Raw genomic sequence first — 22,088 nt, 5'->3', positions numbered from 1 at the left:
GTTTGCACTTTAGTTCATCCTTGGACCTTCCCTTAGTCTCGTAAAACTTCATATAAAAACTGTTATTTAGCATTTTATTGATATCATTCCATAAAATATCATGTTACACCTTCCAAGTAAAATCAGTGTGTCACTGTGATGTGTATAGAAACCTATTTTGATGTTTGAATGAAATCCTAACCAGGTAAAATGATTTATGATTTCCTCTGGTTTGGCATCTAACTCAAACAGGCACCAACAACAAAACACATTTATCCCGTCTTGATTCCTGTATTTATTTGATCATGTCTCTGACACTTTGTGGTATTATGTTGTTGTGTTGCACCCTCATTTCTAACTACCTTAATCCCTGACTCTTTCTCGAGGCACAAAGGCAGAGAGAAGACATTTCAAATTATAATGAAAGGAAGAACAATAACAGCCAGTTCTGGCCCACAGGAAACAGCGTCTTCTGAAAGGAGCGGGGGTTATGGAGAACGGGCTGTTTGGGTTGGATCAGAACAGTGATGTAGCGTAAGAGGAGGAGGAGGATATTAGTGGTTGTCAGGCCACAGCATTGACAGATTATTTTATGCTTTGTATAAGTGAGATTCACTTTTTGCAAAGAAAGAGGAGTTACACAAACATGGGTTCATTGGAATGCCATAGTGTCTGACTCATTGGCAGTCATTGGCTTTACATATACTAAATGGGGATTCCCTTATCAAATACTTGAGGACTACACTTAGCTGGTTAAGGCCCAGCAAACTGCTGCAGGACGCAAGGGACAGAATTCCGTCGTTTAGTTAAATAACATACATCCACTCAAAAATCCACCCTCTAGATAACACATTCATTATTTTTGCATCCATATTTCCTCGTACTGTAAATGTGTTATTTTAGGCTCGGGCAAAACAAACTTACATCACATCAAAATTAGCATAAAAAGAAAACAATACATAGCCATATATTTAGACATATTCTAAATATATGGCTCTGAAACAATAGATCACAATAGAAGAAGTAGTTCATCTAAAAGCCATCACCATGGCGCCCAACCCCAGTATGCCTGCAGCCTCTGACCTGAGATAATACAGCAGCCTTGTTCTGGTGATACAAATATGAAATTCAATTCATCCTGAATCATAGCATCATAAACTCAGTGATTCTTCATTTAAATGCACCGTGGCTGTTTCCTACACGACACCATGTTCCCTATAAAGTGTACTACTTTTGACCACAGAGCCCTATGGGCTCTGGTTAAAAGTAGTGCACTGTATAAGGAAGAGGGTGTCAGTTGGGACACAGCCTGTGTTCGGTAACAAGGTAACATCTTTGTTGAGGCTATTGAGGACTGATAAGGTCCTTACTTCATTTGGAAATATAGAATTTACATTATTTCTAGACAGGAAACTTCTCCAAATATAATTTGTTAAGCTATACTTTTTTCAAACAATGTGAGTAGTATTGGTATGTATACTTATGCAAAAAAGGCCTAAGGAGTGAGGAGAAGAAGAGACCTTCAACCCCTATAGGTCACAGGTGCTGAAAATGAACAGTGGCCAATGATCCTGAAATACAAGGCAATTTGCCAAGTGCAGCTGGAGTAATGAGAATACACTCCTAACACCTTCCTAATACTGAGTTGCACCCTCCTTTTTGCCCCTAGGAACAGCCTCAATTGATCGTGGCATGGACTCTACAAGGTGTCAAAAGTGTTCCACAGGGATGAAGGCCTATATTGACTCCAATGCTTCCCACGGTTGTGTCAAGTTGGATGGCCTTTGGGTGATGGACCATTCTTGATACACACGTAAAACTGTTGAGCGTGAAAAACCCAGCAGATTTGCAATTTTTTACTCAAACCAGTGTGCCTGGCACCTACTACCATACCCTGTCCAAAGGCACTTAAATATGTTGTCTTGCCTATTCACCCTCTGAAAGGAACATACACAATCCATGTCTCAATTGTCTCAAGGCTTAAAATCTTCTTCTTCTTTAACCAGTCTCCTTCCCTTCATCTGTTACCGATTGAGGTGACTTTAACAAGTGACATCAATAAAGGATCATAGCTTTCATCTGGATTCGCTTGGTCAGTCTATGTCATGGAAAGAGCAGGTGTTCTTAATCTTTTGTAAACTCAGTGTAGAATTGTAATGTTGCTAGAGAGAGATTTACAAGGTAGAGGGGCAGATTGCCGGGGAGGCTGGCTATTGGTATAGTGAACATGTCAGGGTGTTTGCACATTAACCTGTGCAAATAGGGGTTACAGATTCACTTCCCAGGGCCTGGGTCTGTCTGCGGTTAGCCAGAGCCTGACAGAGCTCTGTAGCAACCCAGCTCCATTAGGGATTCAGCACCATACATGCAGACATCTCTTTATTCAGCAGCTCTGGTCTGGACAGATACTGTGTACTGCGAGAAATAAAGGAGGACAGTTAGCGAGATCTCAAGAGAAAGATGGAGTTGAACAGAACCAGGGGGGAAAGGAACAGGTATAGGATCGATCTTATTGTGGCAGCAAATGAATCCTTTAGCAACAGGATTTGAACGTTTAGTCCATAATGTTGCTTGATTGGTGGTTAGGCTAGTAGCTGGCCAATATTAGGCTACATGAAAAGTGCAATACTGTTAATACAACTGTGTGTTAGTGTGGGGTTTTCAGTGAATTTATGTAAATCACGAAGCTTATCTGTGTTTCCTGCGGTACAGGAAAATGTTCAGCAACAAAATTAAGATCCTACATCTGTAGCAGCATTACAGAATTGCTCTGGTGCTTTGCCCCCCCACATGTTCTATTGTGACTCAGGACACTGGGTATGAGGAAATACTGACACTTCATTCCACTAGTACAGTATGTTAAACAGGCAATTTGACCTCCTGAAAGATCCAGGCAGCCACTAAGCCACCAAGGCTGGCTTGTTTTTTGTAGATAGAAAGTCCTCAAGGGGAAAGATATACACGTGTGGATTTTAAAACATCTCACAATGTTCAGTACTGGGAAAAGAGGGGGGGGGGCAGGAAAAGTCAACAGGCTTTAGGCCTCTGTCCCACTCAGATAAGCTTATAAAGTGTATAAAGATATGCAGAGCATCGCCTCAGTGTTACAACAAGGATGCTATTCCCTGAGGGTGCCGGGTGACACTGTGATCTAGCACGACACCAGGGAGGGAAGGAACATCAATGTCGCTCTCATATATAATGCAGCATGTGCTGTAATAGCTTGTGTAACCCCTCTTTAAGAACCTCTCAGTGTAATGGCAGCTGAATGAGAAATGAGAGCAAGGTGTTGTATAGACACATTTGACAAAGAGTATATTCCCGTCAGATGAAAGTTTTGAAGTTTATTAGAAGTATATATAAAACAAGAGGTAGCCTAGTAACATGATCTCTTTCTAACAATTATCCGGTCCTGGCTTTGTGGTGTATCCCAGCCTTCATATTCTTCTTCAATTTCTGAGAAATTTTTGTCTAATATCAAACCTTACTGCAGGTACTGTGCCTTGCAAAAGTATTCGGCCCCCTTGAACTTTGCGACCTTTTGCCACATTTCAGGCTTCAAACATAAAGATATAAAACTGTATTTTTTTGTGAAGAATCAACAACAAGTGGGACACAATCATGAAGTGGAACGACATTTATTGGATATTTCAAACTTTTTTAACAAATCAAAAACTGAAAAATTGGGCGTGCAAAATTCAGAATGTCACTCATTGCACACTGAAAGGTTGCAATTGCAGCATCTCTGCTATCTCTTTATTACATTATGATTTAGGCTTCTCAAGTTTTAATAAATAGGATTCTGTGTTATGTTAAGGGAAAGGTTCATGTATTTCTTGACCTACACTAGTTGTAACACCATGTAGTTTTCAGCATATTACTGTACATTTTCTTTTAATACTTCCCTACAGTGTTTCTCTATTGATGACGCATTAGATGGTAAATACACTCAGTGTCATAGGACAATTTCACAAAAACACAAGAACACCCCAGGGTTTTGATTATGATTACTGTTGATCAGATCAGACACTGATGTACATTTTCCATTGGCATCATAACCATAAACATCATATTTTTTATTTATTTTTATTTTACCTTTATTTAACTAGGCAAGTCAGTTAAGAACAAATTCTTATTTTCAATGTCGGCCTAGGAACAGTGGGTTAACTGCCTGTTCAGGGGCAGAACGACAGATTTGTACCTTGTCAGCTCGGGGGTTTGAACTTGCAACCTTCCAAATCAATCCAATCAAATCAAATCATATTTTATTTGTCACACACATGGTTAGCAGATGTTACTGCAAGTGTAGTTAAATGCTTGTGCTTCTAGTTCCGGCAATGTAGTAATAACCAACAAGTAATTTAGGTAACAATTCCAAAACTATTACCTTATAGACACAAGTGTAAGGGGATAAAGAATATGTGCATAAATATATATGAATGAGTGATGGTACAGAGCGGCATAGGCAAGATACAGTAGATGGTATTGAGTACAGTATATACATATGAGATGAGCATTTAAACAAAGTGGCATAGTTAAAGTGGCTAGTACATTTACATTTAAGTCATTTAGCAGACGCTCTTATCCAGAGCGACTTACAAAAGTGATACATGTATTACATAAGGATGCAGTAGATGATATAGAGTACAGTATATACGTATACATATGAGATTAATAATGTAGGGTATGTAAACATTAAATTAGGTAGCATTGTTTAAAGTGTCTAGTGATATATTTTACATCATTTCCCATCAATTCCCATTATTAAAGTGGCTGGAGTTGAGTCAGTGTGTTGGCAGCAGCCACTCAATTAGTGGTGGCTGTTTAACAGTCTGAAGGCCTTGAGATAGAAGCTGTTTTTCAGTCTCTCGGTCCCAGCTTTGATGCACCTGTACTGACCTCGCCTTCTGGATGATAGCGGGTTGAACAGACAGTGGCTCGGGTGGTTGTTGTCCTTGATGATCTTTATGGCCTTCCTGTGACATCGGGTGGTGTAGGTGTCCTGGAGGGCAGGTAGTTTGCCCCCGGTGATGCGTTGTGCAGACCTCACTACCCTCTGGAGAGCCTTACGGTTGTGGGCGGAGCAGTTGGCGGTGATACAGCCCGACAGGATGCTCTCGATTGTGCATCTGTAGAAGTTTGTGAGTGCTTTTGGTGACAAGCCGAATTTCTTCAGCCTCCTGAGGTTGAAGAGGCGCTGCTGCGCCTTCTTCACGATGCTGTCTGTGTGGGTGGACCAATTCAGTTTGTCTGTGATGTGTATGCCGAGGAACTTAAAACTTACTACCCTCTCCACTACTGTTCCATCGATGTGGATAGGGGGGTGTTCCCTCTGCTGTTTCCAGTTACTAGTCCAACGCTCTAACCACTAGGCTACACACATAAACAAATGTTTGCATATATTTAACAACATACAACAGTTGTACCAACCTACAACAATCTACCACTAACCTACAACAGAACAATGGTGTTGTGTAATTTCACCATTACTACACAGGTATAAAATAACTGTAATAGAATTAAATATATTTTTTGTTACATACCGTATATATTTGTACAGATGGGGAAGACAGTCAAGTTTGAGAACAGTAGGAAAGGTGGACACAGCGATTGAACCCCGTTCTGCAGTGTGACTGACAAGCAACGTTACGGCTAGCCCACAGGCTCAGCACAGAATTATATTTTTCAAATGTCCAGACATGCTATTTATTCCACTTGAGCTTTTGTCATACATGCTCCTTGTCCTGACATTTCAATCAAGCCCCAGGCATCCTGGTACCTGTTCTCTGTGAGACTGAAAAGTGCTATTGGCCGTCAACAGACAGGAGTTATTTCATGGTCTAGCTTGATTGTAATGTTATGTTCAAGGTGAAAGTAGATGGTCGGGACATAGGGGAGGCTCAGTACATTTGTTATTGGAATGGCTGCTTAAAATGCATGACAAGATTTGTGTTTTCATTATTGCCTGTGCTGATACTCTGCTTTTGTTCCTCTGTGATCTGTGATGAGGAGTGGAGCATTTGTCTCCAGTGAAAGTGAAGCACTCTACTGTCGACTCTCGTGAGTCATCCCTCTTCACTGCCTTCAATGCAACTTTATAAGAAAAGTTCTCTTTTTAGACCTCTCTCTCTACATCGTTAAGACAAAACCTGAAATCTTTGCATAATTGGAGTATGCATATTTCAACTCTTCTCTTCTATCATCTCTAGCCTGAGCCATAAAAAGAAAGCTTTGGATGAAAGGGATATTCAGCTTATGGCTCTGAAAGAAAATACGTATCTGACTAAAATCTAGGTTTTCAACTCTTTTTAAAACACACTTTTAAGCATGCTTTTGGGTGCACGGTGAAATTAAAATGACTTTCTTTTGGTGAATTATTTGCCTGCTCAGGTCACTTATTGATTTTTGTGTAGTGCTTGACAATGGCATCCCAAAGCTGTCGGTGCTTACTGAGTGTCCTGTCAGAGTGTGTTGTCAGAGGGTGTACCCAAATGTGTATTATTTTAAAGTACAGTTTGTATATTTGATATTGTTTCTGGCAGCCAGTTTTATAGGGTTCATGATCATAAACTTTGAGCAGAATTGCTTTATGCCTCAGTGTTTTTTTTTATCATTCCAGCTAGCAGGGGGTTGAACTGGGAGAACCAATTCACATTCAATTTCCAGAGAAAATTACCACTTCCAGGAAAACTGACACTATTGTTTTCTGGTCATCTACCTTAGAAGGTTCTCTACTCACTTTCACACTACTAGTCATTACAAGATATTGCCTAAAATAGCAATATGCCATAGTAGTGCCAAAATAATTTCTTTACTTGTCAACGTGCTCCCAGCTCCCACAGTGCCTCCTCACTTCCACCCGTTCAGCAGTAGGCAGCCCGGAGGCCGTAGGATTGTGAGTTGCCATGCTGTCAGTTCTCATTACGGTCAAGTCAGGAGGATGACCATTAAGTGCATCCAGGGCGGAAATGCGTGATAAAACACCTTGCTCTTGAAGAGTAAATTGAGATAGTCAATGGTGTTGCCCCGAGCCGTTGATCCTCATCCTCCTCTTTGTCGCTTCTAATTGAGAGGCATCCTAATTGAGGCCTGACAACAGGCCTTGATGAAACCCAATTGTCTCCAAACGATGTGGGCCCACTGCAAATGTAGAGACCTAAATACCTGAGGAAAACGTCCTATGACTCTGTAGTCTCTCTATACAACTTCAATACATTTAGCCCATATGATGCCTGAGCTGGAGAGCAGGGCAATGAGGGCATCAAATCCAATCAAAGTGTATTGTCACGTACACAGATTTTCAGATGTTATCGCGGGTGCAGTGAAATGCTTATGTTTCAACAGTAAAAAAGTAAAAAATAAATTAAGAAATATCAGGACGAGCAAACATCAGAACATTAAATATATAGCATATGGTGTGTATAGAGAATATTGGCAGTATATGAATAGAAAAGGTGTGTACAGAGTAGTTATGTAGGATGATCCATGACTAGAATACAGTATGTACATATAAAGTAGTATGTTTTTTACTCACAGTATGCATATTTGTGCAAATAAACTAAACTAAACTTGGTGTATCTCAGTTGCTGTGGCATAGAGGAGCAAGACCATTATGCAAGTCCCATGTGTGTGGCTGAGAGTGAGTCAGAGAGCCATTCAGGGCCTTTATTGAATATGTCAATTTGACTATAGAACTGCATGTAACACGTTTCACCTTAATCAAAGGGACCCTGCACTAGTTAATGGGTATGAAAATAATTTTGTCCATTTGATTTATTTCTCATCTTTCTGGTTCTCATTCATTTGGTGGATTCGCTGGTTAGATGGCTTGGGTTTTTCACATGAGGACATTTCCTATTATCTACGGGCGGGGGGGAGGGGTTAAAAATGTACCTGTCCCAAGGCCAAAGTCATATATGATCATATAGCAGCTGAACCTAATATATTACAGTATATCACAAAGTATATTTAAGCAATAAGGCACGAGGGGGTGTGGTATATGGCCAATATACCACGACTAAGAGCTGTTCATATGCACAACGCAACGCGGAGTGCCTGGATATACAGCCCTCAGCCGTGGAATATTGGCCATATACCACAAACCCCCCGAGGTGCCTTATTGCTATTATAAACTGGTTACCAATGTAATTAGAGCAGTAAAAATAAATGTTTTGTGATACCCGTGATATAGGGTCTGATATACCATGGCTGTCAGCCAATCAGCATTCAGGGCTCGAACCACCCAGTTTATAATTTAACATATCTCCCAACTCTCAAATACCTGGAGTGACTTACACACCGTCTCGTCTTCAATTTTATAATGACTGTTTCAGTTCAGCACACGTGCTCCAAGTCAGTTGTATGTTCTCACCCTGAGGGTGCAGTGCTCATAAGTAACCTTTAAAGATTAGCAGTAATGACATGAACTGCAAACCTCATGCCTGTGGTTGGTTTCAAATATGCAGTCTAGGGGAATTGCCCTGCTTTGTGATAAAAAACAAGAGAATAATATGAAAGGTTGACTTCCCTTTTCAGTTAAAGAAAATAAGCAGATTTTCAATCAGATATATTATTTTGAAAAATGCTTTAAGTATTCAGACTCCGCAGGCTTCTTGGCATGCTGTGTTTGACTTCCTAAAGATACATCTGAGAGACACAACCTTATACACAGTTCAATTTGTGTCCTCTAAAAAATGAATTGTTCTCCCATGAACAGAGAGCATGTGTCATTTAGTGTAAGTCTCACTTTTATTCTGCTGATTGAGCTTTGATAAAATACTTCATCGTTTTAGAAAAGCCCTCTGTCTAGTCTGTCTAACAGAGATGGTAAAATGTCATCGCAGATAATCACTTTCTGACCAGGGGCTTTTCTAGTTGGGAAGCAGTCCCTCAATGTGATTCATTCTGCGGTTTGTTCCTGTGAGAGGATTACAGTAGAAGGAAAAATCACTAAAGCCATGGCTCTATTGAATCCCTGTATCAACATGTTCTATGTGCTCAATATTTCGACATCCCTATCCTGTGGGAAAGATCAAATATTTGGTATAGTGTGCAGAAATATATTTAGGGGTTCTGAACATCGCAGAAGCATCCAGTTCTTTTCCACAGCCAATTATTCTTTCACAATAGATCAAAGACTATTTTCAATTTTTGGAACAGAGGCAAACCCCAACACCCTACTCAACCACCCACCACAGTTTTTCACTGTTATCTCTTCCCTGTAGATCCTATCGGAAGTCTGCCGGTAAGCACGGTGGTGTCAGGAGAGCCCTATCTCTAGGTACGAGGCTCTAACACCGTGGTGGTTCACCATGAGCCCTGTACGAGGCTGGCTGCTGGGCCAGGTTCTACTCCTCCTGGGGACCCAGGCTGCTCTATCCCCGTCCGGCGAGGAGGGGAAGCTGGTCCGGACCATCAGGGTCAGACGACAGGCACCTTCAGATGGCCCCACCAGCCAATCGAACAACCAGACCATCAAGGAGCAGCCAATGGTCTTCAACCATGTGTACAACATCAACGTGCCCCTAGAGTCTCTGTGCTCAGTGGATCTGGACTCAGCAGTGCCTCTACCTAACCAGGCCACCAGAGGGGCTGTGTCCAGTGGGGGTGGGGAGGGCACCACGGAGTTCACAGAGCAGACAGTGGACGCAGACAGCCAGGTCACCTTCACCCACCGCATCAACATCCCCAAACAGGCCTGCGCCTGTCCTACAGCCAACATCGTGCAGCAGCTGGCCATCCGCATCGAGATGCTGGAGAGAGAGGTGTTGCTGCTGAGAGCCCAGTGCAGCTCTGGCAACTGTGGCTGTGGGAGAGTTCAGCCATGGGTAAGTGCGGAATTATAGTACAGTTTGACAGTATTATTAGAGCTACTGTACCCTTGTCATAGGCTAATTTGAGGCCAATGTGGAATGTCAGGGTTTCATTTCATTCAGTTACTGAGCGTCTTGGTTTGAGTAGATAGCACCAGGATATGAAAGCCTGGCGATTTCTAGTGTTCATAGGTTTATTTTAGACTGTTATTTTGTTTTAAAAAATAAACAATAAATGTACACTGTTACAACAGATGATGTTGACATTAGGAAGCCATACGGTATCTTTAGTGATGTGGTTTTATTTCCTCCTTTCTTCCACTAGGTCACCTGGACTTTATTCCCCAGTGCAGTGGTCATGGCAGCTTCAAAATGGACCTGTGTGGCTGTGTGTGTGAGGACGGCTGGACGGGCAAGAACTGCTCTGAGCCGCGCTGCCCAGACAACTGCTCCGGACAGGGAGTGTGTATGGAGGGTGAGTGTGTGTGTGACCGTGACTTCGGGGGGGACAACTGCTCAGAGCCCCACTGCCCGGCGGACTGCTCCGGTCGAGGGCTGTGCATGGATGGGGAGTGTATCTGTGAGGAGAACTTCACTGGAGAGGACTGTACACTGGGTCGCTGCCTCAATGACTGTTCTGACCAGGGCCTGTGCACCAACGGAACCTGCCAGTGTCGCCCGGGATACGTAGGAGAAGACTGCTCCTTGGCCTACTGTGCCAACAACTGTAGTCAGAAGGGCATTTGTAAAGAAGGCTTCTGTGTCTGCCAAGATGGCTTCGCTGGAGAAGACTGCTCTGCAGGTGAGAGAAAAAGGAAACCGTAGGAAAACATACAGTAGCTCCTCTGAGAGAGGTATTCATTTACTAACATACTTTTTGCTATTGTAGTTTCCAAGAGTGGAATATATGGGTGGATATTTGGTTATTTGAGACAAGCCTCATTCACATGAACTATAAGCACTCGGTTACGCTGCACCGGATGTCATTCACTTGAATGGTGATGGTCCTCAATGGAGTGGAATCACAATGACCCCTTGCGGTTGAAGGCTCCGTTGTGAGACAGATGCCTCATACATCATTTTTTCGAACTCTGCGTCTTCTTCAGTCCGGCCAGAGTAAGAGCAACTTGAAAAATAATAAAGTACTATTTTAATAATGGCTGATGAGCCAATTACTTTATGACTGTTGCCTCCCATTTTAGTTCATTTTAATGGTAATGACATTTGTTTTGAGTATAATTATTAGGTGGAGGTCACTAGCTACAGTATAGCCTAGCTCAGGGTTCTCCAACCCCGTTCCTGGAGAGCTACCGTCCTGGTTTTCACTCCAACCCTAATCTAGCAAACCTGATTCTAATAATTAGCTGTTTGATAAGTGGAATCAGGTTAATAACAACTGGGGTTGCAGTGGAAATCTACAGGACAGTAGCTTTCAAGGAATTAGATGGGAGAGCCCTGTCCTAGCTTTAGCTGCACTGTAAGATAGCTTGCCTTGCTAGAAGGTTATAGAAACAAGTTGAGGAGAAAGTAACTAAATAAAACAATATGTTTCTCCTGTTGTCACGCCCTGTTTATTTCTCTATTTGGTTAGGTTCTTGTTTTCTGTTTCTTTGTTGGCCGGGTATGGTTCCCAATCAGAGGCAGCTGTCTATCGTTGTCTCTGATTGGGAATCATACTTAGGCAGCCTGTTTTCCACTTGGGTTTGTGGGTTCTTGTTTTTGCACAGTTACTAGGTAGCCTGCAGAACGTTACATTCGGGTATTCTTTTGTTGTTTTGTTGGTGTTCATCAAAAAATAAAGAAAGATGTACACTTTCCATGCTGCGCTTTGGTCTCATTCCGACGATGGATGTACCGGTCCCACGCATCAGGCCTCCAGTGCGCATCCACAGTCCAGAGCTTCCGGCGGCAGTACCCAGTCCAGAGCTTCCGGCGACAGTTTCCAGTCCAGAGCTTCCGGCGACGTTTCACAGTCCGGAACCTCCTGAGATGGTCCACGGTCCGCAACCTCCTGAGACGGTCCATGGTCCGGAACCTCCTAAGACGGTCCACGGTCCGGAACCTCCTGAGACGGTCCACAGTCCGGAACCTCCTGAGACGGTCCACAGTCCGGAACCTCCTGAGACGGTCCACGGCCCGAAGCCTCCAGTGATGATCCATGGCACGAAGCCTGCAGTGATGATCCATGGCCCAGAGCCTGGAGTGATGGTCCATGGCCCGGAACCTCCAGTGATGATCCATGGCCCAAAGCCTCCAGTCCAGAGTCTCCAGCGACGATCCACGGTCCGGTTCTTCTGGCAACGATCCGCGGTCCGGAGCCTCCGGCGACGATCCACGGTCCGGTTCTATGGAAGCAGAGGGATTAGCAAGCGGAGCGGGGTCTATGCTCCGAACCGGAGCCGCCACCGAGGCTAGATGCCCACCCGGACCCTCCCTCATACAGTCAGGTTTTGCGGCCGGAGTCCGCCCCTATGGGGGGGAGGGTACTGACCTTAGAGAGCCTGTTTATTTCTCTATTTGGTTAGGTCAGGGTGTGATTTGGGTGGGCATTCTAGTTTTCTATTTCTTTGTTGGCCGGGTATGGTTCCCAATCAGAGGCAGCTGTCTATCGTTGTCTCTGATTGGGAATCATACTTAGGCAGCCTGTTTTCCACCTGAGTTTGTGGGATCTTGTTTTTGCGGGATCTTGTGGGATCTTGTTTTTGCACAGTTACTAGGTAGCCTGCAGAACGTTACGTTTATGTATTCTTTTGTTGATTTGTTGGTGTTCATCAAAAAATAAAGAAAGATGTACACTTTCCACGCTGCGCTTTGGTCTCATTCCGACAACGAACGTAACACCTGTCTTGAATAAGAAGGTCATATTTTGCCATCTTCCAAAATCTCTGACGAGAGACTCTCCACATTGTCTTGCGTTGTGGAACCTTATGCTCTCAATCCAGTAGGGGAGAATGTAGGAAGATAAGATATTATGTCACAATGTAAATGGGGCATAAGGCTCTGCATCCCATCATATCTAGAGATAGTGAATTTTCACAGAGGTTATGGTAAGCAGTCTTTTTTTTAAGAAAAGTGTATTTAACAAGTCAGTTACAAACAAATTCTTATTTACAATGATGGCCTAACCCAGCCAACGCTGGGCCAATTGTGCACCACCCTATGGACCTCGCAATCACAGACAGATGTGATACAGTTTAGATTTGAACCAGGGCCTCTGGCGACATCTTTTGCACTGAGATGCAGTGCCTTAGACCACTGCACCACTCAGATCCCATTGGTTCTTTGGGGATATGTAAGCTTTTATTTTCTGGAAAATACTTCCAAGAACGGAATTTTCCAGATAATAGAAATGCTCTCCATGCAATAGCAGTTGAATCCACAGCGCTTGACCAAAAACAGGACTCCTGGAGTCAAACCCATCATGCAAATACCCTGTGCTTCTAACAGTAGCTATACAATTGGTGACGGCTCGCCGGTGTAACAGCATTCATTTGTCAAAAGTCACATTCACTGGTGAAGATGTGTCACATTAACCTATGCTGAGACAATATCTGAATCAAGCTAGCTTGGGTTCACAGCTAGTTCTCAGTAAGGCTTCTGATCCCCCCCATTGCTGTAGACAGCTGTCATCTCACACGGGAAAGGAAAAAAATAACAAATCATATTACCTATCTACTACCTCGCTCCCTCTCATTTTCAGCAGGACCTGCCGAAGCCAAAATTGCTTATTTCTTTGCAATTAGATCTAAGTAGCAGAGGCACGTTTGGGGGAGGTAGCAGAATACAAAAATAGGCCATTCAATTACCAGGGCCTATTCAGGGCTCATAGGGTGGCAGGCATTGTAAGTGTTTCATATTAGCAAAGTAGAAAAATCAGGATATGCTTTTGTGGCCCCGTTTTCTCCTGCTATGAGAATAATGAGACTATGGAGTTGAAACAAATCAGCAGCATTCACATGATGAGTTTACCATTCAAAGTGCTATTCATCATTACTCCACCACTTTTGCAAATGATCCTATTGGAAAATAATTATGCGTGACTAAAAGGTTTTCAAAATAATTTTTACCCCCCCCCAAATTGTTTGAAGTTTATGCCAGAGAAATACAGTTCTCACTAGTAGTCCGGTTGTATGTTAGCCTGTCCATCCTGTCACCTGTTGTTAACAGAGTTGTTCACTGACTGACAGCCACTTTCAGCCAGAGAGAACATATCAATGACCTTGACATCCAGAATACCAACAATATTGAATTAAACATGTTTTTTGGCAAAATCTTGACTTCATACAGTAGCTCAGCTGCATTAAATGACAATAGATTTTTGTTTTTTTATATACAGTCTTCATGACATCTGCATTTTGTATCACACTTTTCAATTATTACTCAATTTAAGTGAGTGATGGTGGAGAGTATGAATGTGTAATCAATAGCTCAATCCAGCAGAGATAGAAGTAGCTTTGCTTACCCTCCTCCAGAGCCATATGACATCACTGTGTCCTCATTAATGCTTTCACTCCAAAAAGTATATCTAACTCAACATTAGCTTCAATGTTATGGATCATTTTTAGGATAACCACATTTTTGTTGTTTATACAACTCTGTTTATTAGTGCTGTTTATTACCTTGCATAATGTTAGCGTACTACAATGACCTATGACCTATTTATAATCCCATCTCTGGTAAACAGTCCCTAAAGATTAAACTCCAATCACGCTTCTATAAGTACTCACATTATCAGTCTAAACCCAATGCAACAATATGAGATGAGTTGAGGGAGTTCACCCCTTCTACTAATTGTGTTTTGTCCTAATGTACAATATTGGAGGGCCAATCGCTGCCCCGTAAACAGAAGATCAGTCAAGCAGCGAAGGCTGTATCCTGTGAGCAATAACAAGTTAAGTGGATGGAAACAAAAAACAGCGATGTGATGTGGTCCTCAGCTGTGCTGTGGGGCGTTGGCCTCATCATGCCAGCATTCTGACCCTCATGACCCCAGTGTAACACAGTGCAGCAGTGCAGCGGTGCAGTGGTTCACTCCCCTCCTCTCTCTGTTGATCCAGGATGGATCATCCATCCCAATGAAAGTCTGATTAATGAGAGGCAGACATAGCACTGGAGGGAGGGCCTGTCCTGGCTCAAATAATGCATCCTAAATGGCACCCTATTCCCTTTATAGTGCACTTCTTTTGACCATGGTCCACAGTAGTGCACTATTAACAGAATAGGGTGCCTATTGGGATGTACCCAAAGCCCTTCAGCAGGACCGCTGTTCTAAGCATCTAGACACTGCTTCACGTGGGCACTCTCTCGTGGGTGTCCTTCATTCTGTTGGAAGGCTTAGTTACAGTGCTCACTCCCTATAACCCATATCAATCACTTTACCACTGGTTCACTTTTTTGTGTTTTACTTAAGACTGAATCTGGTCCATGCGATTAATCTTCCTAAGTGAATGCCGCAGGAGTTTTCCTCACTCCAGGGTCAGTCTTGAGGAGGAGGCAGGCTCGGTTCCATCTGTCGTGTTCGTGTGGAAGTAACTCAAACGCTTCCTCGAGTCCCTCAACGGCTCCCCTAGGAGGGCTTAATGCTCCACCACCACCACTACCACTGAGCCCAATCTACAGAGTAAAGTCCCACACCACTAGCTGCCTTCAGGACAAGATCTGTTACTCACTCTCTCTGATTGAGCTATAAACTTATCCACTCTTGTTGATACAGGGCTTCATTTGCATTCTACACTCAAACCCTCTCAGGTTTATGGCCTGGCTCTGTCTCCGTTGCCCACAAGAACATCAAAGCCTTCCACAAATCCAAACTCATATGCAAGCTTAGTTGTGGTGGTGGCCCCACTGGTGTATTGTAAGTTCAAATGAACAGGTCTTGCACTGTTTGTTTTCTCTGCATGTTGAGTGATGTTATTCCAACACGAAATTGGAAGTCAAGTGCAAATCAGAATCTGTTGTTTTTGTAGGTGGGTCAAGTGGGACTGAACAATAACGAATAAGATCACCTGCTGCATGTAATGTAATGCATGTTCCTGCAAGGTTGCAAGGTTTTGATTTCACACTATGCAAATTACATCTCACCCACAGTGGCTCCGGCTCTGAACCTGCGCATGCGGGGAGTGACGGAGCATACCATTGACCTGGAGTGGGAGGGGTCAGTGTTGATGACAGACTACCTGGTCACCTACGTGGCCACCAGCCCAGGTGGGGTCCAGCTGGAGATCAGGATCCCTGGGAACACCACCACCTGCAGTATCCCAGACCTGGAGCCTGGCATCGAGTACAACATCAACGTCTACGCTGTGCTCAACAACGTCATCAGTGCCCCTACCAACATTCAGGTGTCAACCTGTGAGTACAACAGGCAGCCATTTTCTATAATTATATTCAGGCCTCATCATGCCAAGTGGACCTCCGCTAAAAGGGGGAATCTGGTGATTTATAATTGGCATTCTTCAAGAATCAAAGGGTAGGCCTGTATATAAATAATAACACATGATCTAAATGTATGTACCAAATGCAAATTAGTCCTTTATGTCCTCCACAATGTATTCATTTTCTGCTTAGTTTTCCTGGATACTGTGAAATATCCATGCACTTAAAGTCCACCTTCAAACAAAGCAACCATATCATACATTATCCTAGGTATACATCTTGTCCTCACTTAAAAATGTTTAAAGTTTTGGACAACAACAATACAAAAACTCCCATATACGTTCACAGCCACATCTTGAGTGAAATCTTGTTGGAAGGAGGACAGACATTTTTGCCTACAGGATGTGACTAGACTCCTGCCACCTGCTGGGTATAAATGTCAGATGGGCAAATTGCTGCAGTCTCTTAGTTTCCATTCAATGCTTCTCAGACATATGCAAAACTCTCACTCCGGCCCAGAATAGAAAGCGTTTTTTTTAAACAGTAAACATTCAATTATCTATCATGGAATGATTGGGCCTTCGCTAAAAATTACAATTCCCATCGGCAGGCAGCACTCCTAGTTCTGATATGATCACACATTTTGAGTATGTTCATGCAATTCTGCTCAAGCTTTTTTCTCCCTATAATACAATATATTTGCGAAGCTTTACATAGTTAGTTCTTTGCATATCTATTTTAGTCCTTCTGATTAAGACTGATCTAGTGTATTTGGAAATGTTGTTTTCATGATGATGTGTTTATAGATCAAAACTTACCCAATGAGGAAAATGTTTACATAGGGGCTATGCTAACTACCACAGTATTCAACAGTTTGTTTGAAAGCAATGGATGTGCACCTGCTGCCTGGCCTGCCCTCCACTATGAAAGACACATGGTTTAACCACAGGGTGGGTGGGGTATTCTTCCCCCTGCACCTATTCCCAGAGAGGAATTGTCTCTGCCTTTGTAAAGAGGGTGATTTATTGAGCCTACAGAAGATGGACGCCTATAATACATCTCTCCTTGCCTCCTAGATCTCTCAAATCCAGACGGTTTACTCTTCAAATTCATCACAGAGACGTCAGTGGAGGTGCAGTGGCAACCTTTCTACTACTCCTTTGATGGCTGGGAAATAAGCTTCATTCCCAAGGTAAGGTTTCACAGGCAGAGAGGACAGATGTGGATGAATATTCATCTTTAGCCACATACTGTAAATAAAGCATTTGAACGAATGCAGAGTAAATAGTACAGGGTAGATATGATTTGTTACTTTGTACCTACAATCGCTGGAATCCCCTATCATGCAAATAATCTGTCTCTGTCTACGGATTTGGGTAAACATATTTCAGGGTTTGGAACCAGTTCAGGTAACAAAACCTGAAAAGATGAATCAAAACCAGGAACCAAAGTGATCTATACTGTTCCGGAACAGAACCGTTATTTTCAAATCATCGGAACTGGTTAATAATGCTATTTTACATTCCAAGCATTTTACCCCCACAAAAAATGTTACAATGCAAAGTCCTCACTCTGTCACTCAGAAATGTATTCCAGTGTGTGTGCGTGTACCCAGATAGCAATGAGGAATCGGCCCAGAAGCGGCCTTCTTCCGGGTGGCAGGAAATGATTGAATCGGCCCGGAATCGGGTGTCGGACTCGGCCGTAATCAAAATGAATGACTGCCCAGAATAGGCCCAAGTATATCGGGCCATTTCTGTCTACCGGAATTCAGCCAACTTTTCCTGCATCTTACCAGATTCCCCTCAGAATTTTTATAAATGTATACAAAATTACTGGTTGGAGCCAGTTACTGGTTAGAGCTGTTCTGTGAAGGGAGTAGTACACAGTGTTGTATGAGATCTTCCGTTTCTTGGCAATTTCTCGGATGGAATAGCCTTCATTTCTCAGAACAAGAATAGACTGATGGGTTTCGGAGGAAAGGTCTTTGTTTTCTAGCCATTTTGAACCTGTAATCAAATCCACAAATACTGATGCTCCAGATACTCAACTCGTCTAAAGAAGGCCAGTTTTATTGCTTCTTTAATCAGGACAACAGTTTTCAGCTGTACTAACCTAATTGCAAAAGGGTTTTCTAATGATCAATTATAAAACTTATACAACTTGAATTAGCTAACACAACATGCCATTGGAACATAGGAGCAATGGTTGCTGATAATGGGCCTCTGTACAGTACATATAGAAGCTCCAGGTGGTATCCGATTGTAAGTACCTTGGCATCATACTTGATTCCAACCTCTCTTTTAAAAAGCATGTGAAAAAGGTAATTCAAATAACTAAATTCAATCTAGCTAATTTCCGATTTATACAAAATTGTTTGACTACAGAGGTAGCAAAACTGTACTTCAAATCTATGATACTCCCCCACTTAACATACTGCTTGACTAGTTGTGCCCAAGCTTGCTGTACAACATTAAAACCTATTCAGTCTGTCTACAAACAGGCTCTCAAAATGCTTGATAGGAAGCCCAATAGCCATCATCATTGTCACATCCTTAGAAAACATGAGCTCTTGAGTTGGGAAAGTCTTGTGCAATACACCGACGCATGTCTTGTATTCAAGATCCTTAATGGCCTGGCTCCCCCTCCACTCAATATTTTTGTTAAACAGAAAACCCAGACATATGGCAGCAGATCCACAAGGTCTGCCATGAGAGGTGACTGTATAGTTCCCCTAAGGAAAAGCACCTTTAGTAAATCTGCATTCTCTGTGAGAGCTTCCCATGTCTGGAATACACTGCCATCAGACACACATAACTGCACCACATATCACACTTTCACAAAATGCTTGAAGACATGGCTAAAGGTCAATCAGATTTGTGAACATGGTCCCTAGCTGTGTGTTGCCGCTTTCCATGTTGTCTGTTGTCTGTAGCTTGTGAGGTGTGGAAACACTTTGTTGCTTTTATGAATTTTGTCTTGCTGCTTTTTGTTCTATGTTGCTCTGTCTGTATGCTATGTCTTGCTTGTCCTATGTTGCTATGTCTATGGTGCTATTGTCTATATTGTAATTGTTTTTAATAACCTGCCCAGGGACCGGTTGAAAATTAGCCGGCTGGGGACTGAAACGTTGATTAATGTGCACTGTCCCTATAAAAATAAAATAAACTAAATAAAAATAAAATAAATATTCCATAAAATAATCTGCCGTTTCCAGCTACAATAGTCATTTACAACATTAACAATGTCTACACTGTCTGTCTGATCAATTTGATGTTATTTTAATGGCCAACAAATGTGCTTTTCTTTCAAAAACAAGGACATTTCTAATTGACCCCAAACTTTTGAAAGGTAGTGTACATATGCAGCTTCCCCATGGAGATGAAAACATTCAGTCACTCTGGCTTCAAAACATTCAGAACATGGTTGGCGATGTTCTGGGAAGAGCAACGTAACTCTGTACACGACAGTATGCTGAAGAGCAACGTAACTCTGTACACGGCAGTATGCTGAAGAGCAACGTAACTCTGTACACGGCAGTATGCTGAAGAGCAACGTAACTCTGTACACGGCAGTATGCTGAAGAGCAACGTAACTCTGTACACGGCAGTATGCTGAAGAGCAACGTAACTCTGTACACGGCAGTATGCTGAAGAGCAACGTAACTCTGTACACGGCTGTATGCTGAAGAGCAACGTAACTCTGTACACGGCTGTATGCTGAAGAGCAACGTAACTCTGTACACGGCAGTATGCTGAAGAGCAACGTAACTCTGTACACGGCAGTATGCTGACGAGCAACAAATACAAAAACAACAACAAACTGTACAATAAAACCTGTCTTTGTCAGCTCAGGTGAGTTCTATCTCAGGAAGCTTTTTTTTAAATACCAACATTATATTGCCAAACCAAATTTAACATGCACTTTTGATATGCCCATCCTTGGCTAGAATTTGACTCTCGGATTGTTGAAAAAAGTGGAACATTTTGGGAGGGGGATTGATTTCTCACCGTTCAACTTAAAGTCTCTGTCAAATTAGATGATGGATTGCCCAAGGCTTATTGACGATTAGGTGGATCAGCAAGCAGGAGCCGTCTTCAAACTCATAACCATAATAGCTACAGGTTCAAAGTTAGGAGAGCTTTCCCTTTAATTCCCTCTATAAACACAAGGTACTCTAACCCTCAGTACCTCTCTCCATAATTGGCTTTCTCATTTAGGTGTTCCCGGCTAGGAAGGATAGAAGTTTGGCTGGGCTCAAAGACTTTAAGCCTGGGGCTTTTAGATGAAAAGCATAAATGCCATGGACATTAACTTGGAAAGCTTTTTTGGAGGTGACAGGCTATGAATACCAAATGGCATGGGAGTAGTTGGGTCACAGTGCACTTCAATCTACATCATTTGGTGTGATTCTGTCTTTGAGACTGTCTGCTATCTATCTCCTTCCCCATAAGGGTTTGAGGGGTTCAAGCTCAACGTCAACACTTGGGAAATCATATTAGAAGTCAGAGTCTCAACCTCTGTGGGTTTAATCCAAAGCGCCCTGAAACTTGACAATATCGTAATGGATGTGAGCAGAAAAGCAGTGACTAGTGACAAACAAGAGTTCACAGTGCCAAAAGCAATGAGAGATGAGGGCTCACCCACACTACACCAACAGCAGTTATCTGAGACAAGGTAGCCTGGCAATATTACATATTCACAGTTGTTTACACAATATACCATACCAATGTACTTATCAGGGTTGTTCACTTTTCAATCATCCAGTCAGGGAGTCAGTCAGTCAGTCAGTCAGTCAATCAATCAATCATTCAGTCAATCAATCAATCAATCAATCAATCAATCAATCTATCATCTATCTATCTATCTATCTATCTATCTATCTATCTATCTATCTATCTATCTATCTATCTATCTATCTATCTATCTATCTATCTATCTATCTATCTATCTATCTATCATCAACCTCTCAATCAAATATTATGTGGATCACCCTTTTTACAATGTAACTTATCACAGAACTCTTAACAAGACCTCGAGCTTAACTGCCAAAAGAACAACTAACTCGAGCTGAATTTATCATAGTCAGTCACAATATTATATTTATGGATGCCATAGCTTGGTGCTCGTCAGAGCAGTGAGGGTTGAGGTTTGTTCAGATCCTTCCCCTGCACTACCGTCTGTCCAGGAGTAGCCCAGGTGTAACCATAAATCACTCCTGCACGGGCAGCAGGTGGGGTTGTTTACCTGTGTATGTATATTATAGTGAAGACACAATGTGTGTCCCAAATTGCACCCTGTTCCTTTTATAGCACACTACTTTTGACCAGAGCCTATGATAAGTAGTGCACTATATAGGGAATAGGATTCCATTTGGAAACCATACATACATATGTACTGTATGACAAGAGGAGCCCAAGTGAAGCCAAAGCGTTATGCCCGTTTGTGTTCTCTGACAGGACAATGATGGAGGGATGACAGCCCAGCTACCCAGCACCATCACTTCGTTCCACCAGACAGGCCTGAGGCCAGGGGAGGAGTACACCGTCAACCTGGTAGCTCTGAGGGACCAAGGCCGCAGCCAGCCTGTATCCGCCACCGTCACCACATGTATGTATGGTTCTGTGATTTCTCAAATCTCACCAAACCATAATTCACAAACTTCTATCTATCTAATATGTCCATAAACATTTGGTTGTTGAAATAGCCCTGCTGGTAGGTTTTTGAGGGCGTAGACCTGTGGGTGTCTTGTGTATGGCATCCATATTAGGAAGTCCCACAGTTTTCAGACTTAACTCCCGCAGTTGGTCCACAGTTTCCATATACCTACTGCAGCTTTTGTTTCTGTATTATCCCCATGTCACTGAAAATGAGTCTCTTTGCCACTGTTGTCTCCACAGGATGTGTTCCCTACCCTGCTCT

General features: G+C 42.6%; 1 protein-coding gene across 1 annotated transcript in view; it reads left to right on the top strand.

Moving 5' to 3' along the window:
* LOC124041869 (tenascin-R-like) overlaps positions 1-22,088 on the top strand; it is a 150,868-nt gene that overhangs the window by 81,433 nt on the left and 47,347 nt on the right. The window contains 6 exon segments of the mRNA XM_046359955.1: positions 9,204-9,788; positions 9,791-9,806; positions 10,117-10,593; positions 15,879-16,142; positions 17,243-17,358; positions 21,626-21,776. Coding sequence (XP_046215911.1) covers positions 9,291-9,788; positions 9,791-9,806; positions 10,117-10,593; positions 15,879-16,142; positions 17,243-17,358; positions 21,626-21,776 — 1,522 coding nt within the window. The 5' untranslated portion in view covers positions 9,204-9,290.

This window comes from Oncorhynchus gorbuscha, linkage group LG08, assembly GCF_021184085.1.
Source record: "Oncorhynchus gorbuscha isolate QuinsamMale2020 ecotype Even-year linkage group LG08, OgorEven_v1.0, whole genome shotgun sequence".
Lineage (NCBI taxonomy): Eukaryota > Metazoa > Chordata > Actinopteri > Salmoniformes > Salmonidae > Oncorhynchus > Oncorhynchus gorbuscha.
This window is presented reverse-complemented; position numbering and strand designations above follow the sequence as displayed.